General features: G+C 35.1%; 2 protein-coding genes across 10 annotated transcripts in view; one reads left to right on the top strand and one right to left on the bottom strand.

Annotated features, from left to right (window-relative positions):
* LOC113067710 (nuclear factor 1 X-type-like) overlaps positions 1 to 7,065 on the top strand; it is a 165,788-nt gene extending 158,723 nt beyond the window's left edge. For all 9 annotated transcript variants that reach the window (XM_026240131.1, XM_026240123.1, XM_026240126.1 and 6 more), the window contains 2 exons: positions 2,759 to 2,850; positions 7,002 to 7,065. In XM_026240131.1, coding sequence (XP_026095916.1) covers positions 2,759 to 2,850; positions 7,002 to 7,016 — 107 coding nt within the window. In that variant the 3' untranslated portion in view covers positions 7,017 to 7,065. The remainder of the gene's footprint in view (positions 1 to 2,758; positions 2,851 to 7,001) is intronic.
* A 7,543-nt stretch (positions 7,066 to 14,608) lies between these two features.
* On the bottom strand, positions 14,609 to 19,044 carry nme4 (NME/NM23 nucleoside diphosphate kinase 4). Its single transcript, XM_026239967.1, has 5 exons — positions 18,923 to 19,044; positions 15,952 to 16,082; positions 15,775 to 15,876; positions 15,342 to 15,454; positions 14,609 to 15,123 (listed from the first exon to the last, which is right to left on the bottom strand). Exons 1-5 carry the CDS (start codon positions 19,035 to 19,037, stop codon positions 15,000 to 15,002), a joined length of 585 nt encoding a protein of 194 aa, XP_026095752.1. The 5' UTR covers positions 19,038 to 19,044; the 3' UTR covers positions 14,609 to 14,999.
* Between the last annotated feature and the right edge of the window lie 2,191 nt (positions 19,045 to 21,235).

The following is a 21,235-nucleotide window of genomic DNA, read 5'->3' as shown; positions in this document are numbered from 1 at the left end:
TTAAAGTATGGAGCCCTTAATGGTACATGGTGATGGGGGGGGTGACATGGGAGGAAAAAAAATTCAGTGTTCTTGTCTTGACTGGCAAAACCTTTTTTTTCCTCTAAAAAAAGACTGCATTTGATCACAAAATATTTTCATTCCCACGAGAAACTTTACTTTCATTGGAAAATGTTTACATTCTCTCGCAAAACATTTTTTGTTCCCCTGAGAAGCATTTTGTTTTCTTGCAAAAAATGTTGCGAGAGAATGCAAAAGTTTTGTAAGTGAACGCAAATTTCTCAGGGGATAGCAATTCTTTTGCAAGAGAATGCAAAAGTTTCTTAAGTGAATCCAAAGTTTCTTGGAAGAATAATACTTTCACAAGTGCACACATAATTTCTCAGGGAAACAGTACTTATGTAAGAGAACACAATACGTTCAAGCTAATGCAAATGTTTTGCGAATGAACAAAGTTTCTCAGGGGGAACGCAATATTATCAAAAATATGATACTTATGCAAAAAACGCTAAATTTCTCCTGGGGCGCATTACTGTAGCTTTCCAAGGGAACGCAGACGTTTTTCACGGGAAAACAAATTTTCTTGAGGGAACGCAATACATTTGCAAGCTAATGCTTTACATTGCAAGTGAATGTATTGGGGTTTTTTTGGGAATGCAATACTTTTGAAAGGGAACGCAAAAGATTTGCAAGGGGACAAAAAATGTGGAAATTTTAGGAACGCAATACTTTTGCAAGAGAACATGAAAGTTTTGTGAGCAAATTCAAAATTTCTTGGGAGAATGCAAACGTTTTGCAAGTGACCAGATTTTCTTGGGGTAAAAACAATAATTTTGCAAACAATTTCTTGGGGGAATGCAAGGGAATGCAGTGTTACATGGGGGAACAATAAATTTGCGAGCCAAAGTGAAATTTATCGGGAGAATTCAGTACTTTTGCAAGCAAATGAAAATGTTTCGGGAGAATGCAAACATTTTGCAAGTGAATGCGAAGTTTATTCAGGGAATGCCGTGCAGGAAAATGCAAAGGTAAAATTTTTCCTCCCATCTCATTTTTTTTTCATGACCATGTTCTCTTGGGGGCTCTATATTCAAGGATGCAAATTTACGGCAGTTAAAGTGGACTCCAAAATACTAAAAAAAAAAAAAAAAAAAAAAAAAAGCATTTTAGTTCAAACTAGATGCAGCTAATATTGTACAATTCACTTGACCTCATTATTGTGTGGCAGCTCTGGCACTAAAATCCAAACAAGATGGAAGAATCTATATCTACCAAACTGAAAAGACCAGCTTTGACTCTCTTGAATTTATATTCTGGTCCAGGTTGGTTTGTGCTGGTCAAATTGCATTGCAGTCCTGATGTGAAAGGTCCTTCACACTCCCGAATGCAACATCCAGAAACCCATGCTTTGTAATTTTACGTTGGTTTTATTTGAGTTTGTTTTGGTTACATTCACATTGCTGGTTAGCTTTTGGCCTGTGGAAATGTGATAGTTGAGCTCCAGTGCTGGTCTAAAGGTCAGTTCGTCCAGAACATGAACCAAATTTGTGCCGTTCAGAATGGAGGTGGCGTATCCGGGAGCATAATCAGACATACTGTAAAATATTCCCTCACCACAGACGGGGCACTGGACGGAGCACTTGCATTTCTTTTCCTCTTTTCTATCATGTTTCTTATTTTTGTTTTTCGTTCCTTTTCATTGTGTTTTCTTTCATTGTTTCAGTTGTTTTTATGTTGTTTGTGTGTGTCTTTTTATGTGTTTATATGTTGCTGATTCTCCAGAATTCACTTCGCAAACCTGATACACAATTTTTTTTTTTACACAATTACACATATAGAGGTCATGTATTGTTTATAAATATAAAATTAATTAGCATTTTACATTTCTATACTAATAAAGAATTTGTTTGCAATAATGTAGAACTCAGTTCTGTGATCACAGGAGTTAATATATTGGCATTTTATTTAATAAAACTTTCTGTATTATTGCAAAATTCAATTCTGTGATCATATGCGTTAATGTAGAATATACATCTGCAATCACAGGTAAAAATGTTGCTGTTAATATTTTACATATAATCTACATAATATATAATCCAATTCTGTATTAATTCAGAAGTTTTCTGCATTATTGTAGAATGTCATGAACACAGCAGCTTCTCGATTTCGTTGCCTTTTTGAATGTTTGCTGATGAAAGCGCTAAAAGCAAACTGTAGTACAAATATGGCTCTTTGTGTTTGATTTTTCCATGTTTTTACACACACACACAGACACACACACTGATTGTTAGATCTCTATATATTTGATGAACAGTTACACCATGGAGTCCATCAAATAAACCAGAATCCAAACAAAAACTGCCCTAAATTTGATAATGACTTCAAACAGATTTGCAGATTCAAACTCCTTTTTAATCTATCGCTCTTCAACCGTGTGAACCAAGAACAATCAAACACAGTGTATCGTTAAAGATAAATTCTTACATTACTTTTGTTTGTTGTTTGCCAACAAGTCAATTCAGTACAGAAAAGTTTCAGTTTCCACTATATATCTGAAGGTTTGCTTTTGCAGAATCAATTGATATTTCTGAATAGATCACATTGACTAAAATTAGTTTAAATAACTAAACGATTTAAAAAATAAATTAAATTAAATGTTTTTTTGTGCATATATATATATATATATATATATATATATATATATATATATATATATATGATAGTTTTTTTTAGTCTCTCTCTTCTCTCTGTCCCTCAGCATACTCCACGCCAGGCTCCACAGCTCCCAACAGGTTTGTCAGCATCGGATCACGGGACAACAACTTTCTGAACATACCCCAGCAGACGCAGGTGATTCTTACTCGCTCATATTCAAAACAGAGTGTTTCAAAACATTCATCTAAACGTCTTATGCTGCTCCTCCCATCCTGTCTTTCATTGTTTCCCATGATGCTCTCTGTTCTGCGGTGTTGGGCCCATCTGGAGCGGGTCTGTGATAACTGGAGCTGATCGGCGTGGTGTAGTTGATTTGAGCGTTGCGCTCCTCCATCAACCAGTACACTTTAGTCATTAATGTGTAGAGCCTGCCCCGGGCCGGCTCCCTGCTCCTCAACACATGGTGACCATCTGAAGCCGCTAACTCACCCGCTCTCACCTCCTCCCTCTGCTGGTCGGCCTCGCTGGATCTGACCATTTATTTTCCTCTCTTTCTCATTTCTCAACTCGCTATCACCCTCTGCTGGAGACTCCTGTTTTTATTTTTCTTGTCTCCCGTCGTGACTCTTTGGCAGCGACTTCGCTTTGTCTAATTTCGCACATTTTCCAGTGTGTTCACCCTAAATTTTAGAAGGCAGAGGAATATTTTTTTTTTGTCCTCTTAGAGATGAACTGCTTCAGTGTGCAAATTAGCAGCGAGTTATCATGAGTAAACGTTTTGAGAAGATTCGTTATTTGCATCTGCACATATTTATTCATTTGTAATTCATTGTTATACCAACTCTTTTTTTATTTTATTTTGTGTGGTTAAAAAAAAACTACATTGAGAACACATTGAGTGCATTCAATAATTGTAATTGTAAAATATAATACAAACATTGATAAGGCAGTAGTGAAAGTGTTACTGTTGTTATAATTATTGCACAACAAAGGTTAAATATCTATTTTATTAGTGTTTTTATTTGTTATTGTTAATGCACTGAGAAAATGCATTGATAACTATAATCCAATATAATACAAACATCAATAAAAATAATAAATTGTAGTTCAATTAATTAATTATTTTTTTTCCCTTCAGTGTAATCCAATGATTAAAATAACAAGAGGCAGTGAAAATAGAAAAATGTTTCAGAAAATGTGCATTAAGGAAAGTGCTTTATTAATTATAATTGAGTGTAATTTAATTTAAAGACATGCTTCATGAGTGAACTCGTACTTCAGCATTAGTGTGTCCCCAAAAGACATTTGGACACTTCAGTTATACTCTAAAATGTTATAGCACTAGTTAACAAAATATAAGAGGAAGAAAAATGTTCAAACTAAATATCATACAAAAATGACTTCAATTAAATTCACAGTCATAAATCAACACAACTAGAACTAAACTTGTTAGTGGGTTATTTATTTATTATTTATTTGATTCCAAGAAAATGTGCAATGAGAAGGTGAACTAATAATTGTAAAAACTGCCAAAATGCAAGTTTTGTCAGAAGACACAAAGCAGAAATGAAAGGAAAAGGATCCTGTTAATACTTTATAAGAAAATGTGCATTGAGAAAGGACATTAATGATTAAAAAAAATAAACAGTTTTGTCAAGAGACACTGGGCAAAAATGTTGGTGAAAAGGTTTATTTTATTTTATTTTGAGTAAGTGCACTAATAATTGTAAAAACCCTGGGCAAATATGACATGAGTGAAGAGAGAGATCCTGCAGTGTTTGAGACACAGAGACAGGCTCATATCATGATGTGACAGTGTTTTCTGTCCGTACGGGGAAGCGCTCTCAGGCCCGTGCCATTCCGAGTCAGAAACACGAGAAAAGAACTGCAGAAATGTGAGACGGGAACGGAGAAAAGAGGGGCAAAGTTGAAGCACGGCCCCTAAACTGAAAAGTCACGTCCCAGCTGTCTGGTTGCCCACAGCAACGAGACATGATGTCACAGGCAGTTGAAGTTGAACTTGAGGCTGGTCACTGCCAAGGATTAGGGGGGAAGATGGGATTGTGAGGGGAGGAGCACAGCTTACAGGGGAAGAGTTACTTGGCCCGAGTGGCTGTTGGGCTGGAGCCCGGGGCGGGTGCTGATGCTTGTGTGACCCGCAAGAGTCAACCAGAACAAAAGTTACCCGCCGCCCCTCCTCACACAACCTCTCAGCCAAAGGGTTTCCAGGATTTGACTTCCAGAGAGTTTTGTAAAACCAATCAGGAGGAACAATCCCGTGCTCTCGCTGTCGTCCCAGTCACACATCAGAGGGGTTCAGTAAATAAGAGCTCGAGCACTTTTGTCTCACGAGGCAAGGTATTGGATTAAAGCATTAGATTTTATATCAAATGGAAAGAAATTATATGAAATACATGTAAGGGTATTCTAAATGTTCATATTTAAAATGATTGATAAATAATTATATCACATAAATACTCTATTGATGTATACAAACTATTAAGGATATGATGTAAAATATTAAGTATATAAGTAATTATGATTCTCATAATTGGAAATGTAGTTAATATATACATTATAAAAATATATATATACTGCACATATACAATATCAATTTTAAATATTTATCATATTGATTGTAATAAATATATTATAGTTATTATGTTATTTATAAAATTACTCTAAAATTGTCAAATTTTAATTGTAATGTTATTATTTTATGTATTATGAATAGTTTATTATATAAACTGTTCAGTTTACAGTCTTATATAATGGAAACCATTTTGACAATATATATAAAAACTATAATTTATAAATGTATTATTTTAAAAACATTTCAATATAAAATGTTGATATTTATAAATGCACACATTATTAGAAATCATTATTAATATCATTCATTAATTATTAAACCAGTATTTTTATAATATAATAGGAATATTAAAAGAAATCCTGTAAACGCCTAAGATATAGAGCACAGCATTAAAGATGAATTGTGAGATTGCTGTAGCTGTGTGGTTTATACTGTTTTTATTGACTATGGAGCAGTTGGACTGCTGTACTGACAACCAGAATCTGTTTAGAATAAACAATCAAATGTGTAGCGGTAGATATCCAACTTATTTAAGTTCGTTTTACGTGTGCTCTGACAAAGAGTTTGACAAAGACCTGAAGTGTTTTTATTGGGAAACACGCTTTACTTCCACCAAGACGTGAACGCCCTATAAACTCGTGTTCACTGGCGTTATCAGTCTGATGTTAGAGCTGCATTAACAGAGCGTCTGCTGATGACGGGATGTGGAGATGCGTCATGTCATTCCCAGAAGCGAGGTCTGCTGCTTTAGTTCAGTAAACAGATCCGCTTCAGAAGCCTGACCTCTAGTGTTCACATCACTAACAGCAGCTTCTCTACTCCACATCCGTCTAAAGTTGACTTGCTTTTGAATTCAAGATTCAGGAATATCGATTCAAAATAAAATAACATAAAATAAAAGTGACACAAAATAGTAAGCTTGTAATAGCGGTGCATACTGAAACATGCACACTTTAAGATTATAAAGTAAAAAAAAAAATAGAAAATGTATTTATAATTTCTAAATAAAACAGAATAATTAAAAAAAAAACTTTCATTTACAATTAATAAATTATAATAGCTTTATGACAATAAATGTAATTTAGTTTAATAAACGTATTTATTTATAGCAAATGCTTAAATTATAGGTCTGTGCGACAAAATAAATTTCATATACTTAATAGTTTAAATGTAGAAGTTAGTTATATTTTATTAAATGTATACAAATTAACTATTTTTAAGTTATAGCTTTATGTGAAAATACATTTCAGTTCAAATAAAAAGTTGTTCATGTATGTTATTAAATGCTTACAAATTATAAACATTATTTAATAGTAAATGTATGCAAAATACATTTTAATTTAATACATTTAATAACTTAATTTTTTATGTTATTAAATGTATTATGAAATAGAAACAACGTTTGTGACTTCTTGTTAATGAGTGATATTTGATCATTTTAGTTTAGTCCTATATTTATTTTTAAATGTTTTATTTTTTATTATTATTAAATTATTATTAAACTAAGGCTTTTAAAATGTGATATTTTATAAAATCATACAGTGATACGTAGCAGATGTAAAAATGCCTATAATTGTCTTTTTTAATCTTCAGATAAAAAAAAAAATAATAATAATAATAATAATAAATCAATATTGTCCTTGATAGTAGTCAAATTCTTCCTGCACAGATGATTTTATAGTAATCTGATGTTTTCATGATGTATTTTCTGTTTAAACACTAACATTGCCTTTATTCTATTGTGTGTTTACAGTCATGGTTCCTTTGACGAGGTCCTGCCTGCAACCTGTCGACACAATTTGGAAGTTTTATGACAACAAAAAAAAAAAATCCTCCTCTTTTGAAAATCCCCTCCGACCCGAAACGCACCCTAAGAAACGTGAGCAGCATATGATTAGGAAACGTTTGACCCTGTATTAGCCAACCGTCAGACGCCCTTCAACCTCCGAAAAAGACTTTCAGATCACAGCAGGAGGAGAGGGACCGACACGCACCTACAGCACCAAACCAACGGCAACAGAGGAGCAAGAACCCGGTGAACACAGACACGATATGTTACTAGGGACAAGGATCTAGTGTACAGTGGCTGGGATTATCAACAGTTTCAGTGGTGAGGATTCAGACACAACAAAAACCCAAGATTTTGACCAATTAAACTTCAGATTTTTGTTTTCAAAACACTTAAACATGCTGACTTTCAGCATCCAGGCAACACTAAATAATGAGAGCCCCTGACGTTTTACAATTTTAGCTTATAAGCATGCAGTGGAAATGTCTTTTTTTCCCCTTTTGCAGTCAATTACTAAACTAACTACGAACAGCAGAAGTATTGCACTACAGTAATGCGAAGAACACTAGTTTGACGTGCACTATTGAAAATGGGATCGACGGCAGACGTTATTTGCACATTTTAATGCGGAGGAAAATTAACCTGGCACACTAAAGCTACCCAGAGACACGGTCTCATTTTCAAGCCTCAAATTCAATTTTTTAATAAAACAAAAGTTCATTTCAGGTGTTTAGTGCCAACTAGACAGCACCAGATTTTAGTTAGTGCTCCTATAGGATGAATAAAGCCAGCCAGCACACACTTACGGTGCGGTCACATTCACCAAATCTGACTTGATGTCTTGAACCTGATGAGAAATCATGATCACGTGGATTCTTATTAAAGGGATAGTTCACCCAAAAATTAAAATTGTCATCATTTACTCACCCTTACTCAAGTTGTTCCAAACCTGTATGAGTTTCTTTTTCTGTTGAACACAGAAGATGATGTTTGGAATAAAGTGATAACCAAACAGTTGATGGTAGCCATTGAATCCCATGGTATTGTTTTTTAACACTATAGAAGTCAATGGCTGCTGTCAAATCCTTTTCAGTTTTTGGTGAATTATCTCTTCTAAATGACTAGATTTGGCCTTTGAAGTTTCGCCGATCATTTATACATTTAAGAGCTCAACTTTAAAATCATTCGTTTTGGGAGAATTTTTTGTTTTTTTACAAAAAAGTTGTGTATTGACAATAGAGTAGTGATGCACGAAGCACTAAATTCGCTGGTCAACAACAAATTTGTTTGACAATCTTGAACCTAAATTGAAATCTGCCAAGTGATTTTTTTTCTTAATTTAAATTCAAGTGGAATCCTATCAGAATGACTAATTTCCCGTGCAAAATTTCCCTAAATGTGACCGCACCTTTGCAGCCATTTGACAGTTTAAATTTTTTAATTGTAAAAAAATAATAAAAATCATTGCATTCTTTTGTTATTTCAAAACCATTTCTCTCTGTTTTAAAATTTAAGCCATATGTCTGAACTTTTTTTTAAATAGTAAAACTTTTAATTAGAACTATAAAAATAAATTATGTAATAAAAAATATTTTCTAGTATTTTTTTTTTTACTAGTCCCAGCCAGTAATTCTGTCATTTATAATGGCTGTGAATTAATTTCATCATTGTAGCGAGGCATAATAAGAGTCCTTGATTCATCAGCACTAATAAAGACGGCTCTAGACACGCCCACTTCTGTTTTGTTTACGTACCTGTTTACACTCCCAGAAGTCCATGTTCCAAGAACAAGTGACCTTGCTGCGGAGCAAAAGAATGTGTGACATATCATAGCCGTGCTCAGAGGGAGGTGGGCCGCTCGGACCGCTTTTATTAGATGCCGCATTTCACCATTCACTTCAGTAGATTAACTCTAAATTTGGTAAGGTTTCATCATGGCTGTCTGCATATAAACACACTCTCCTCCGCAGATTGACTACAAAGGGAAGCCTTTACAGTAGGGCGAACTTCATCCGCTGATAAAGTTGTTTTTCAACACAGCTGTAATCGGTAACCTCACAAAATAACTGGACTGCCTGACCATGTATCTCACTGCAGGGAAGCTTTGTTGCCGGATGGCGGCCGTGTCATCGCTTTGCTAGAAACTAACACGAGAATCGTGATGGCAATGGTCTTTTCTTTTCTAATCAAAGGAAGTGCCTCTGTATTCCCATTATGCAATTTGTTAAACATGAATTCAGGTTATTTTCTTGCATATAAGCTATAGAGGGCGTGAAATTTTTATGAAAAAAAAAAAAAAAGAAAACAAGCGTCGGCTCACTAGTTACAAACATCTTTATATATACAGGATATATCCATATATATTTATATATACAATTTTTTTTCTTATTTGCCTAATAAGCTCAGTGGCAGTCTAGTTATTTTTTGAAGTATGACATGATCATAAATCAGATATTCGTTCAGAAGTACCAGTCCCGAAAAACCCAGTTAACTGCACTTAATAATAATTAGAGAGAAAAAAAAGTAAAAAATAAACTGGAGGAAATCAGATTTCCGCTGAAAATGTATCAATAGCGTAGTTATAAAAATAAAAAAAATGCACGGCTTTTGATTTCTTTTGTGTTTGGAAAGGAAGTATTTGTTATTACAAAATAAAGTGTGTTGATTGAGCCATGTGCAATGCCTTGGGTAGAAGCTGTGTTTGTCTCATTGTTAGGGTGTACAGGAAAGCGTAGCGGCGAAAATCCTTCTATTATGTAAAGTCCACGCTGTCCGGGACTCTAAACTACAGGGCAGAGAGAGTGAGAGAAAGAGAGGACACACTCTTTGTAAGTTTTGGGAATTTGTTTTGTAAGCTTTCCTTTTTTCTGCTTTTTTTTATGTTTATTTGTAATAATTTGTTCTCAAAACTTAAGGAGGGCTGAAGAAGCAGTTTTTTGCGACACGTCAGAATATATCACTAAATAAAACAGGTGCTTTTTATGGATCAAAGTACGCTCGATCTCTATTATACATAAGATGACGAAAAATAAGTGTTATCAAGACAAATTTTAGAAGAAAAAATGTTACTCTTTCCTTTTGTATTTAGTGAAGGTGGGGGGGTGGGGTTCATCGTGGACAAGGTTGTGACAAAAGGCATTTTTCCTCCAACCTTTTCTCCGAAGCGATCAAAGAATGTCGACTGATGACGTCCTAAGAGGTTTTACGACTTTTAACTAGCTAAAATGCAGGATTTTCCGGTATTTTTGACTTCATGCTATGCATTCCATTTTTCCAGGACTTCCATGCTTTGGATCGCACGAACCACCGTAGTCTTTAAAAAACTTCCCGTCTGAACTTCGCTGGCTTTTTGTACATAGAAAATTTTGAATTTGTGTGAAAGGTATGACAAGATCTTCCCTGTTTATGGGAGAGGCTTTAACACAGCTCGAATAAACTAAAATGCTTGTTGTAAGCTAGAAATTTTGGAGTATGAAGAGAGATGGGAGGTGTGATGTGGATTTGCTAACTTTTAAACTTGTGAATCTCACACAAATTTTCAAGACATTTTTGTCTACAGAGCCACGCACATGACACTAGGACAACAGTATGTTTATCACAGCCATGAATTAAGAATTTGTTCCCACGTTTTATTCATTTATTCCCGCGCTTTAGTTAAATTGTGGTTGCGGATTAAGAAATTAATACCCTCGTTTCCATAATCAGGAAATTGCTAAAAAGTGGCCACAATTTACAAACACAAGGAAGCAAACAAGTAAAACATGGCTACGATTTATGACAATGAGTGAGCTAATTTGCACAACATGGCGCGATTTACAAAAACAAGGATAACGAATTAGCACAACATGGCCAAAATGTACAAAATTCAAGTGAATAATTTTGTACCAAGACGCCACAATTGAGAAGAATGAGGGATCAAATTTGTACGTGGTTACGATTTATGAAAATGATGAAACAAATTAGTACACTGTGGCCATGATTTACGAAAAAACAGAGCAAATTATAACATGACAACAATGTACAAAAACGTCAGAACAAATTAGTACATGGTTATGATTTATGAAAATAAGGAAACTTTAAGTCACAGAAGCAAATTTTTATTTCTACGTCATTTGTGGGGCTCTGTATATTTCATTCAGAAAAATCATAAGAAAAAAAATTATATTGTAATGTCATTTACTTTTGACAAAATATAAAAACAAAATATAATTTTTCTTTTGATTCTGGGGTGAAATGTGATTATTTTCATAAAGAGATTCACCCAAACAGATTCCCAAACAAAGTCAGCGACCAATCAGAAAGAGAGAGTTGGAATTGAACCCCTCCCCCCTGAACGCGCAGCGCCCTCTACTGGCCCCTGTGTAAATTACTCTAAATATTTGTTTTGTGATCTAGTGTTAGACTCAGAGCATCATAAAGGTTGTCCCTAAAAAGTGCCTTTTGTTCACAGACACCATCTTGTAATCCTGAGTGCCCATCTAAAAAAAAAAAAAAAAAAAAAATATCCCCTCGTTCAACCTTCTGTATTTCTCCTTCCGCGACTTCTTCAAAGCAGTATATATAGTACTAAAGGAAATCGGTGTGACTTAGTTCCTCTTTTTATTGTTGAATAATTAAGAAAACTGTAAAAAATAGAAAAAAATTACAAAAAAAAACTTTCTGTCTTGCTTTTCCTTCATCTGTAATCTTGTCTTCTGCCTCTTTTGGACACTGGAGTAGTCTATAGTTGCATAACCATCGCCCTTTTCCCTGTGCCCCTTTTCTCTGAACGGAGGGGTTTTAAAATGTACAAAAAAATAATAATAAATAAAAAAATTAAAAAAAATGTCTGAGCAGAATGCAGTTAGCTCACATGTTATTCTTGTCTGTACGCTTCACGTTGTATTCATACCGATCTCTTCAGCTTCTCCATTGAACAGTTAATGTACGTGAACAAGTTACGCCGGTGAGCTCTGGTGGGCCGTCCGACAGACGGGCGTTTCAGCTGGACGCGGTTTGCGAAAACAATATAGCGGCCGACTGCTGAGGTAGAATAGGCGAGTTTTTAAGCTATTTATTTCTTTTTTGTTACCAAATTAATTTGATTTGCTATGATCTGTTTGTATTGATATTGCATTGAGAATCTGAATTGATGATGCACCTTTGAATGGTTGTACGTGACCAGATACTTAAAAAAAAAAAAAGAAAAGAAAAAAAAAAGTTCCTGTCAAGATGAAGCACCTTAAAAACGGAGTGGTTTCAGTCCAGGGAAAGCAACAGTTTCAAAGCGACCGCAAGCCCAGCGTTACGAGCCAAACTCATTGACCAAAATAATGCACGCCATTAAAAACCTGAGCGAAACTAAAATTAACTTAAACTCACCAGCAAAAGCCAACGTTGTGCGCTTAACGACAACTTGCTTTCTCCCTAAAACAAAATATGCAATTGTTCCACTTTCCCGAGTCCGTGAAGCCGGCGTCTGTGTTGGCTTTGATTTATTAATAACTGTAATAAGTGAAAGCCATAGCGACGAACACATGTTTGCCGCTCTCGTTGTCCCTCCCTGGTACTGACCGTCCATTTTCTTTCTTTTGTATTTACTTTTGTATTTTTTTTTTTTTTGTTGAGCGGGACATTCGGATGAGTTTAGAGTAGCATGAACCCTCGGCGGCTCCGTCTTGTTTGAACTCGTCATGCGGCGCCCTTCTCAGTCCACACGCCTTCCAGAGCTCATGGTGAAATGCATGTGTTGATTACAATTTCTTTTCCATAATAAGAAAAACAAGTAAGAGCAGCACCTTTAACTGATTGAATAAAAGGATGTTCTTGATTGTAACGTTGAGTCTGTGTGGTTATTTTGATCAACCGCTCCAATTTAGCCTCCAAGAGCCCTCAAGGTGACCTAAAATGATTTAAAACAAGTGCTAAAAGAATAGTTCACCTAAAAAAAAGAAAGAAGTGTATTTCATCCTTGGGCCATCCATGATGTAGATGAGTTGGTGTTGAGTTGAAATGATATATACCTAGGTATATTAAGGTACACTACACCTGGTGCACAACAGTCTGATCATCTTCCTCCTCAGCTGTTGATAAAATTGTTTGATCTTTTAGGTGAAACTCTTCAATCTCTTTTAAATAATAGTTTAATAAATGGAAATGGTCCTGCTTGTTTCAAACACGCTGTAGTGCAGCCACTTCTTAAGAAACTAAATTTGGAGTATACTGTTTTAAGTAAGTACCGACATATATTGAAACTACCTTTCTCAGCAAACATTTTAGAGAAGATAGTTCTGTCTCAGCTTGCATCATATTTAGATTTGAATGCTGTTATAGATGTGTTTCATTCAGGTTTTAGGTCTCTTCATAACACAGAATCCACCCCTCTTAAGGTTTTTAATGATATTCTATTGGCAGTTGATTCTGGAAAGGTAGTTATTCTTACTGTATTTTACTTGATCTCACGGCTGCTTTTGATACCATTGATCATGGTATTTTATTGCACCGTTTGGAAGATGTTGGTGTTAAGGGTACAGCCCAAGAATGCTTTCTCGGTTTGTCTTGAGATCTGTGTTCTACCTCAGCTAAATTACATAGTGGTGTGCCACAGGGGTCTATACTTTGGCCTATTTTATTTTAATTATATATGGGCCCTTTGGATGCAATTTTTCATAAATAAAATCTTATGTATCATTTAAATGCAGATTGTCAAGTTGTATATCCCAATAAATCCAAATCCATCTCAATCCTTTGATGGACTTGTTCAGTGTTTAGGTGAGATCCAGAGCCTGGCAAGTAACTTTTTTTCATCTGAACACTAATAAGACTGAGTGTGTTGTTTTTGGACATTCTTCTGCTTCCAAGGAAATTAAAAGTAGGTTGGCTGTTATGAAAATAAGTGTTTTAAATCATGTAAAGAATTTGGGTGTTATGATGGATTCAGCCTTAGTTTTAGATAAGCAGGTTACTAGTGTTGTGAGGGCTGCCTTTTATCAACTCAGAATTATTTCTAAACTGAAAACATTTCTCTCTTTTAAGGATCTGGAGACTATTATTCATGCCTTTGTGTCATCACGCATTAATTACTGCAATTCCGTTTATAAAGGTATTTCACAGGGTCAATTGTCTCGTCTTCAATTAGTACAAAATGCTGCTGCCAGAATTTTGATTCATACAAAGAAAAGAGAATTACTCCAGTTTTGTTTTCTCTACACTGGTTGCCTGTAGAATTTAGAATTGAATTCAAGGTTTTGCCGGTGGTTTTTAAAGCATTGCATGGCATTGCTCCAAAATATATTCTTGACCCATTGTTTTCTTATCAAAGTTCAAGAAACTTGAAATCTTCGAATCAGATGATTCTTCATGTTCCCAAAAAAATATTAAAATCATATATATATTAACACAACAAACCATTTTTGTGTTACAGCAAGTATTTATTTGATGAACCTTTCTCACATTAAATTAACAGTCTATAAATAATTATTTACTGCACTTTTAATGCATGTTTCCCTGAGTGAGGGGACTGGGTTTGGATAACAAGCATCTGCTAAAATACAAGTTTTTTTTTTTTCTAATTGAAAAAGACATAGTTACATTGTTCACAAAAGTTAGTTATATTGATCAGCACCATTCACGTATATGTGATCACTGGTTACGTTCAGTAAAAATAGAACAAAAAACAGAAACAATTAGTAAACTATTAAGACTTGTGCGTCAAAGCAAAATTAAAAGTCTGTTTGAAAATATTCAAAGGCACCTTTTTTTTACGTTTTCTTCAAAAGGTTCTTACATTTCTTTTTAAATATTTGTAATATAAAATAGAACATTTCAATCTATTTACATCGGATCATTTTAAAATGATAACATTTGCAGGCCCAAAAACTGCATATAATTGGCATTTTGTGCTATTAAGGAAACTGAGCAGAAATCAACCCGCTGAGGGGGATCAGAGTTCATTTAACACATACGGATGTCTCAAACTGACCCTCATATAATGTGATAAAGGTTTTTATGATCGCATCCCTCCCAGTCGATGAGCTCCGAGCGATGAAACCACAGTGAAATCTCCCGCTCCGCTCCCTCCACTGAATCAGACGCATGGATGACATTTCTGAATGAATTTAAGAGTGAGGAAAGTCATTTCACCCATGCGACTCGTATGCATGCCAAAGGTGTATTGCTTAATTTAAATGCAGCTTCAAACTGAGAATGTGATATTGTGTTTAACTGTTTGTGTGTGGCTGTGTTTGGAATAATAGTGGGCACTATATAGTGTGCAGTATGCAGTACACTACTTTTGCAAACAGAATAACGAGTGTATGTAAATACCGGCTGATGTGAACACTAAAATCTCCTCGAATCGTTCCCGGTGCAGCTTCAGCAGGGTCTGTGCATCCCACCAGCATACGTGATGACCTCACTACATTATGCCCCTCCCACACCTGAAAACAAAGCAACGAGGAATGTGAATATCAGCTCGTCAATGACAGTATGTGGCGTGTGCAATGATCTTAATAGTGTAGTATCTGATGTTAGATGTTTGAAACATGCAATCTCTTTCATCTTCACTGGATTGCATGTTTAAAAACATTTTATAATACAAATTTGTGTGTAAAATGTACTTTTGATTGTTAATTTATCCCAGTGTAAACCACAGTGCACTTTATCTACTCTTATGAATAATTTACATAAGTTTTATAGTAGTATGATAATCATAACATGTGCCATAACGCTGAAGCGCAGCCGTTTGATTGGTCCTCACCATGGCAACTATGGGGCCAGAGGTCATGTAGTGAAGCAGGCTGGAGTAGAAAGGTTTCTTCTGCAGCGAGACGTAATGCTGAGCTAAAAGCTTGTCAGAAGCCTGGAAAATCCACAGACATATCATGTAGAAACAGGTCACATACAGCCAAGAGTGTTATCTGAGTGAATCACTCACCTGCAGCATCTTCAGACCCACCAATCGAAATCCTCGCTGCTCAAAGCGCTTGATGACCTCACCGATCAGACGCCTCTGAACGCCGTCAGGCTTCACCGCTACCAAGGTCCGTTCTTTAATGCCAGAGAAATCTAAAGAGGGTCAAAAACAGATCAATGGATGAGAGTTTTCATGCAACTCCAAACTTCATGATCTACTCATTTGTTGAAACGCAGACAGCGCCATCCACTGGCAAATTGTGGGAAAGAAATAATAATGCACTTCAGTGGAATTTTAGGTCATAATATATATATATATATATATATATATATATATATATATATATATATATATATATATATATATATATATATATATATATATATATATAAAATTTATTTTTATATATAACTTTAACATTTGGATTAAGTCACATATTAAATTATGTCTGTGTTAAATGTAAAATATTAAAGCATTTCATTTTAACCTACTTTTTATAGGAAGTTTACCTTATGTTAAATATTTCATTATTTAAATATTTAACATGTAAATATTAACAATATGTAAATAAGCACTGAGATCTTTAGCACAGAAAGTGAAGAACCTTATATACTAAAAGCTTCCTGTCATTAACATTACATCATTGTCTCTCAATATTGGTCATGTAGCAGTGTTTTTGAATATTAATTGCAGAAAGAGTGTGATATTTCATCTAGGTAAATGCAGATCAATGGCGTGTCCCATGACCATCTCTTCTAACAGTCTGAATTTAAAAGAAAAGAGTCTTCAATCGTGACAGACACGCGGTCACTTCCTTGAAGCTTGATCAAATTGAAGTCATTACACACTCATGTGCTCTGGATTTGACCTCCACACGCTGCCAATATGCATTCAGTACAACGCTATGATTGGCCTTCAGACAGACCACTCTGAACAGGAGGGAGTTTGAGGTCATAGAGTTACTAGTTAAGTGTCGAAAAATTATAAAACAACTGGCAAGTACACAAACGTACTTCTGTCAGTACTACTGTCTGTATACAATGTTAATACCATGATCCTTTTTTGTGCTATTGAAAAGCATAAAATGTGGCATTTCCATGGTATCACTGCAGAATCATGGTCTATTCTGGATTATAGGTTTGAGATGGGACTATTTTGTGCTTTTTGTGTGTGTGTGTGTATGTATGTATCTTTCATTTGTGTTTTGGTGCATGCCTGCATGCAATTTTGACCCGTGCCACTAAATCTATTAAGAAAGACAAGCTCCTAATGCAGTCAGCACTCGCCAACGTGAACACAATTAACCAATCACTGATCACGCGAGGACAGAGCACAGCTCGTGGAATATTAGTCAAACAGTGCATGTGTACTTTATAAGGCAAACATAGAAATATACCCTAAATTTAAATCTAAATGTCATATTATATATATATACACATAAAAACAGTTACATCTAGAATTAATGAAATCAAATGTGAAGCAATGGATCTAAATACCATTCATTCATTTACCATATTTACATGGTTCTCTAAAAGTAATTGTAGAGGCTCAGATATTTTACTAGTTATATAGAGTAGCATTACTATTGCAGCTAAACATACACACACAATATGGGGGTGGGAGCAATTAAGTTCTACTTCTTCCCACTCCCTTTTCAGCAAGTATTATATACATAGATACCGGTATGTGTGTAGTTATGTGTATCATAATTGTAATGTGTATAAATGTGTATCATAATTGTAAAGTGTATAACTGTGTATTCTAATTGTAATGTGTATAAATGTGGGTGTGTGTACTGCATAAGTAAATATGTGTGTGTGTTTCTATATATATATATATATATATATATATATATATATATATATATATATATATATATATATATATATATGTATATGTATGTATGTATGTGTGTGTGTGTGCATATTTGTAGTTATGTGTATGGATACATATATATGTGAAATAAACTCCTTATTTCCTAATATGTATTATTGATATTTTATTTTTGTTCGAAATAAACTTAACGTTACTAATATATATATATATATATATATATATATATATATATATATATATATATATATATATATAAGACCATTAAAGTAATTTTATATCAATACATACTTTGCAAACATTATGGGATCGTTAGTTTTTTTTTTTAAAAAGTAACATTTTTAAATGTCAGACGAATGTCTAAGACAAGACAGAAAGAAATAAAAAAAATTCCATGAACTGTATAACATTAGCCTTAAAAATGTTTTCTGTGCTAACAATGCGACAGCAATATTGAAGACCGGATTACTTTGAAGAAACATTTTATAAGCGTGAATGAACGAACGTTTATTTATAACTTTGAGAGAACCTCAAAGAGATTTGAGAGAAAGTTGACCAAAGATCTTTCTGAAAACGTTCTATTCTGCTCTCTAATATGCTCCCAGAACGTTTTGCTAACGTTGCCATCAAGTTAAGAAAATGTCGAGTGTTTTCTGAACGTTTAAAACGTAGTTTATTATTATTATTAAATCTTGGTTATGTGAATGCTAGAAACAATATTACAGTGTTTCATTTTGCATAGTTTTGCAAACATTGTGGCAGTGTTAGTTTTGAATGTTTTCTGAACCGTGTGAAACTAATAGGTAAGTTAGTATGCTAACACTAAAACACGCTAACGTTACTCGATTTCGAACGCCCAACGTTCCAGAGAACATTCCATAAATAATAACGATTTGAGAGCGATATCGCCGACCAGATGACATTGAACGAACGTTCTATTAACGTTAGTCTGTTAATCTCTGAGGGAACTTTGCCAAAAGGTTAGCCGAAGTTCTCGCGGGGACGGGGGTTTCAGAAGTCCCCGCGAGAGATACCTCTGTTCCTCCCCGACCCAAACCCCCTCCTTAACGAGAACGCTTTGCATTAAAAGTATGTTTCTTCACCAGTTATGTCCTGATCTGGGATTTTAAAAAAACATAGAGAGATGATGTGACTAAACCTGTGTCACTGCTGAGGCTGCGTGAGAGTCCATGTCCGAAAACGCGCGTGGGGCTCCATGTGGCCGCTCGCGCGACGTGGACGCAGAAAGCGAATCGCGCGGCCATCATTTTCATTTCCAGGTCAAATGTGTCCCAAAACCTTCACCGAGTCGCACTTTTACTTCTCCAGTCGAAAACTTATGTGCTGTCCGATGGTTTTAACCCCGGACCGTTACTCGCGCGGGCGGGCGCGCGGTCATTCACCTGACAAGTTAAAGTCACGCGTCCCATATAGTATGTCCAGATGAGGCAGGCGTGCGTGCGTCTATCCTGGGGAAAAAAACACCGCAAATTATAGTGAGATTACCGGTCATCACGTGCACAAACACAACCTCTTAATTAACACCATTTCCTGTTTGGAGAACCATGAAAGAAAGACACAAACGAACAAAGAGAAAAAGCCAGCTCAAGAAAAAAGGAGCCTTTGTGGAACTGAATGAAAGCTTTGTTGATTAACTTATGTATATCTGTGTGTGTGTGTGTGTGTGTGTGTGTGTGACCCTGGACCACAAACCTGTCTGAAGTGTCATTTTTTTCCAAATTCATCATCTGAAAGCTGAATAAATAAGCTTTTCACTGATGTATGGTTTTGTTGGGATAGGACAATATTTGATCCAGATACAGCTATTTGAAAATCTGTAATCTGAGGGTGCAAATAATAATAATAATAATAATAATAATAATAAAATTCTAAAAGTTCTCATTGGTCTCATTTGTAAGTCGTTTTCACAAATTAATTCTTTGCTATGTATATACTAATCAAAAAATAATTTTTGATATATTTACGGTAGGAAATGTAGAAATATCTCCATGGAACACAATCTTTACTTAATATCCTAATGATTTTTGGTATAAAAGAAAAATCGATAATTTTGACCCATAAAGTTTTTTTTTCTATTGCTAAAAATATACCCCAGCGACTTAAGACTGGTTTTGTGCTCCAGGGTCACAAATTATATATATATATATATATATATATATATATATATATATATATATACACACACACACGTTTGTTTTTGTGAAAAGTGGGGACATCCCATAGGCGTAATGGTTTTTATACTGTACAAACTGTATATTCTATCGCCCTTCACCAACCCTACACCTAACCCTAACAAGAAACTTTGTGCATTTGTAAAAACTCATTCTGTATGGTTTAGAAGTGTTTTGAAAAATGGGGACATGGGTTATGTCCTCACAAGTCACCTTCTCCTTGTAATACCTGTGTCATACCCACGTCATTATACAGAGCTGTGTCCAGATATGTCACACACACACACACACACGCTTTTTCAGATTTTATCTGAACTTTTCAGCTATTTGCCCTGAAAGTGAAGTTAGGTCGAAGGACAAACATTTAAATCGATGGCTGGCAGAGAGACAAAACACTAAATGTTAATCTTTGCAGGAGAACAAACACAAGCAGAATGGAGTACTTTTGATCAGTTCAAACAGGCGATTCCAATCACAACTGACTGCTAACAGAAAACTGATCACTGACAACAAGAGACAAACAAAGTTAAGCCTTCAGGAAATTCATCCCAACTGACACATCCTCCTACAAAACTTAAACCCAGCCACAGTGATGGAGTGTAAATGTCCCTCTCTTACCACAAGAGGTCATGATAGTGTACAACATTTACAATACAGCTGTCTAGAATCTGCTTTATTTGTCAATCATTTAATCTAGCTAAACAAACTTCAACAAATTTCTTGTTTTTAATTTATGTGGTTTAATAATAGAGGTCGCAATGTAAACAACGTCAAGATGTGTTTTAGGGTAAATTCCAGAAACCAGAAAAGTGTGTAAAGGACTGGCCTCAACTTGCCTCCACAAGAAGCAGATGTAAACAGATCCCCTGGAATGACGAGCTGAATAGAGGGTTTGCCAGGAACACATTACAGTAAACCTCAAGTGTGTGTGTGTGTGTGTGTGTGTTGTGACAAATCTGTTCTTTGCTTTGACATTGTGGTGTATCAAGTATAGACTGATGTGGAAAAAGTAATGGCAGCAACATAACCTGTCAAAATGAAAAAAAAGAAGGGGTATGAATACTTTTGCAAGGTGAAAAAAGGTGGGCGCACATTTATCCCACAAAACACTGTTCAGTAAAGAATTGCACAAATACTGTAAATGCTGTGGATAAAGTACATGATAGCCTTCTGTTGGTTTTCTCTAAATGTTTAAGCTGTGTGGTTAAACTTACAGAAAGAACATTCAATGTTGTTCCACTTGATATGGATGGCTTCAGACGATTTTTGTAAACCCGTTC

The sequence above is a fragment of the Carassius auratus genome, linkage group LG28B (genome assembly GCF_003368295.1).
Source record: "Carassius auratus strain Wakin linkage group LG28B, ASM336829v1, whole genome shotgun sequence".
In the NCBI taxonomy this organism is placed as follows: Eukaryota; Metazoa; Chordata; class Actinopteri; order Cypriniformes; family Cyprinidae; genus Carassius; species Carassius auratus.
Note: the sequence above shows the minus strand (reverse complement) of the source record. Positions and strands in the feature narration are given on the sequence as shown.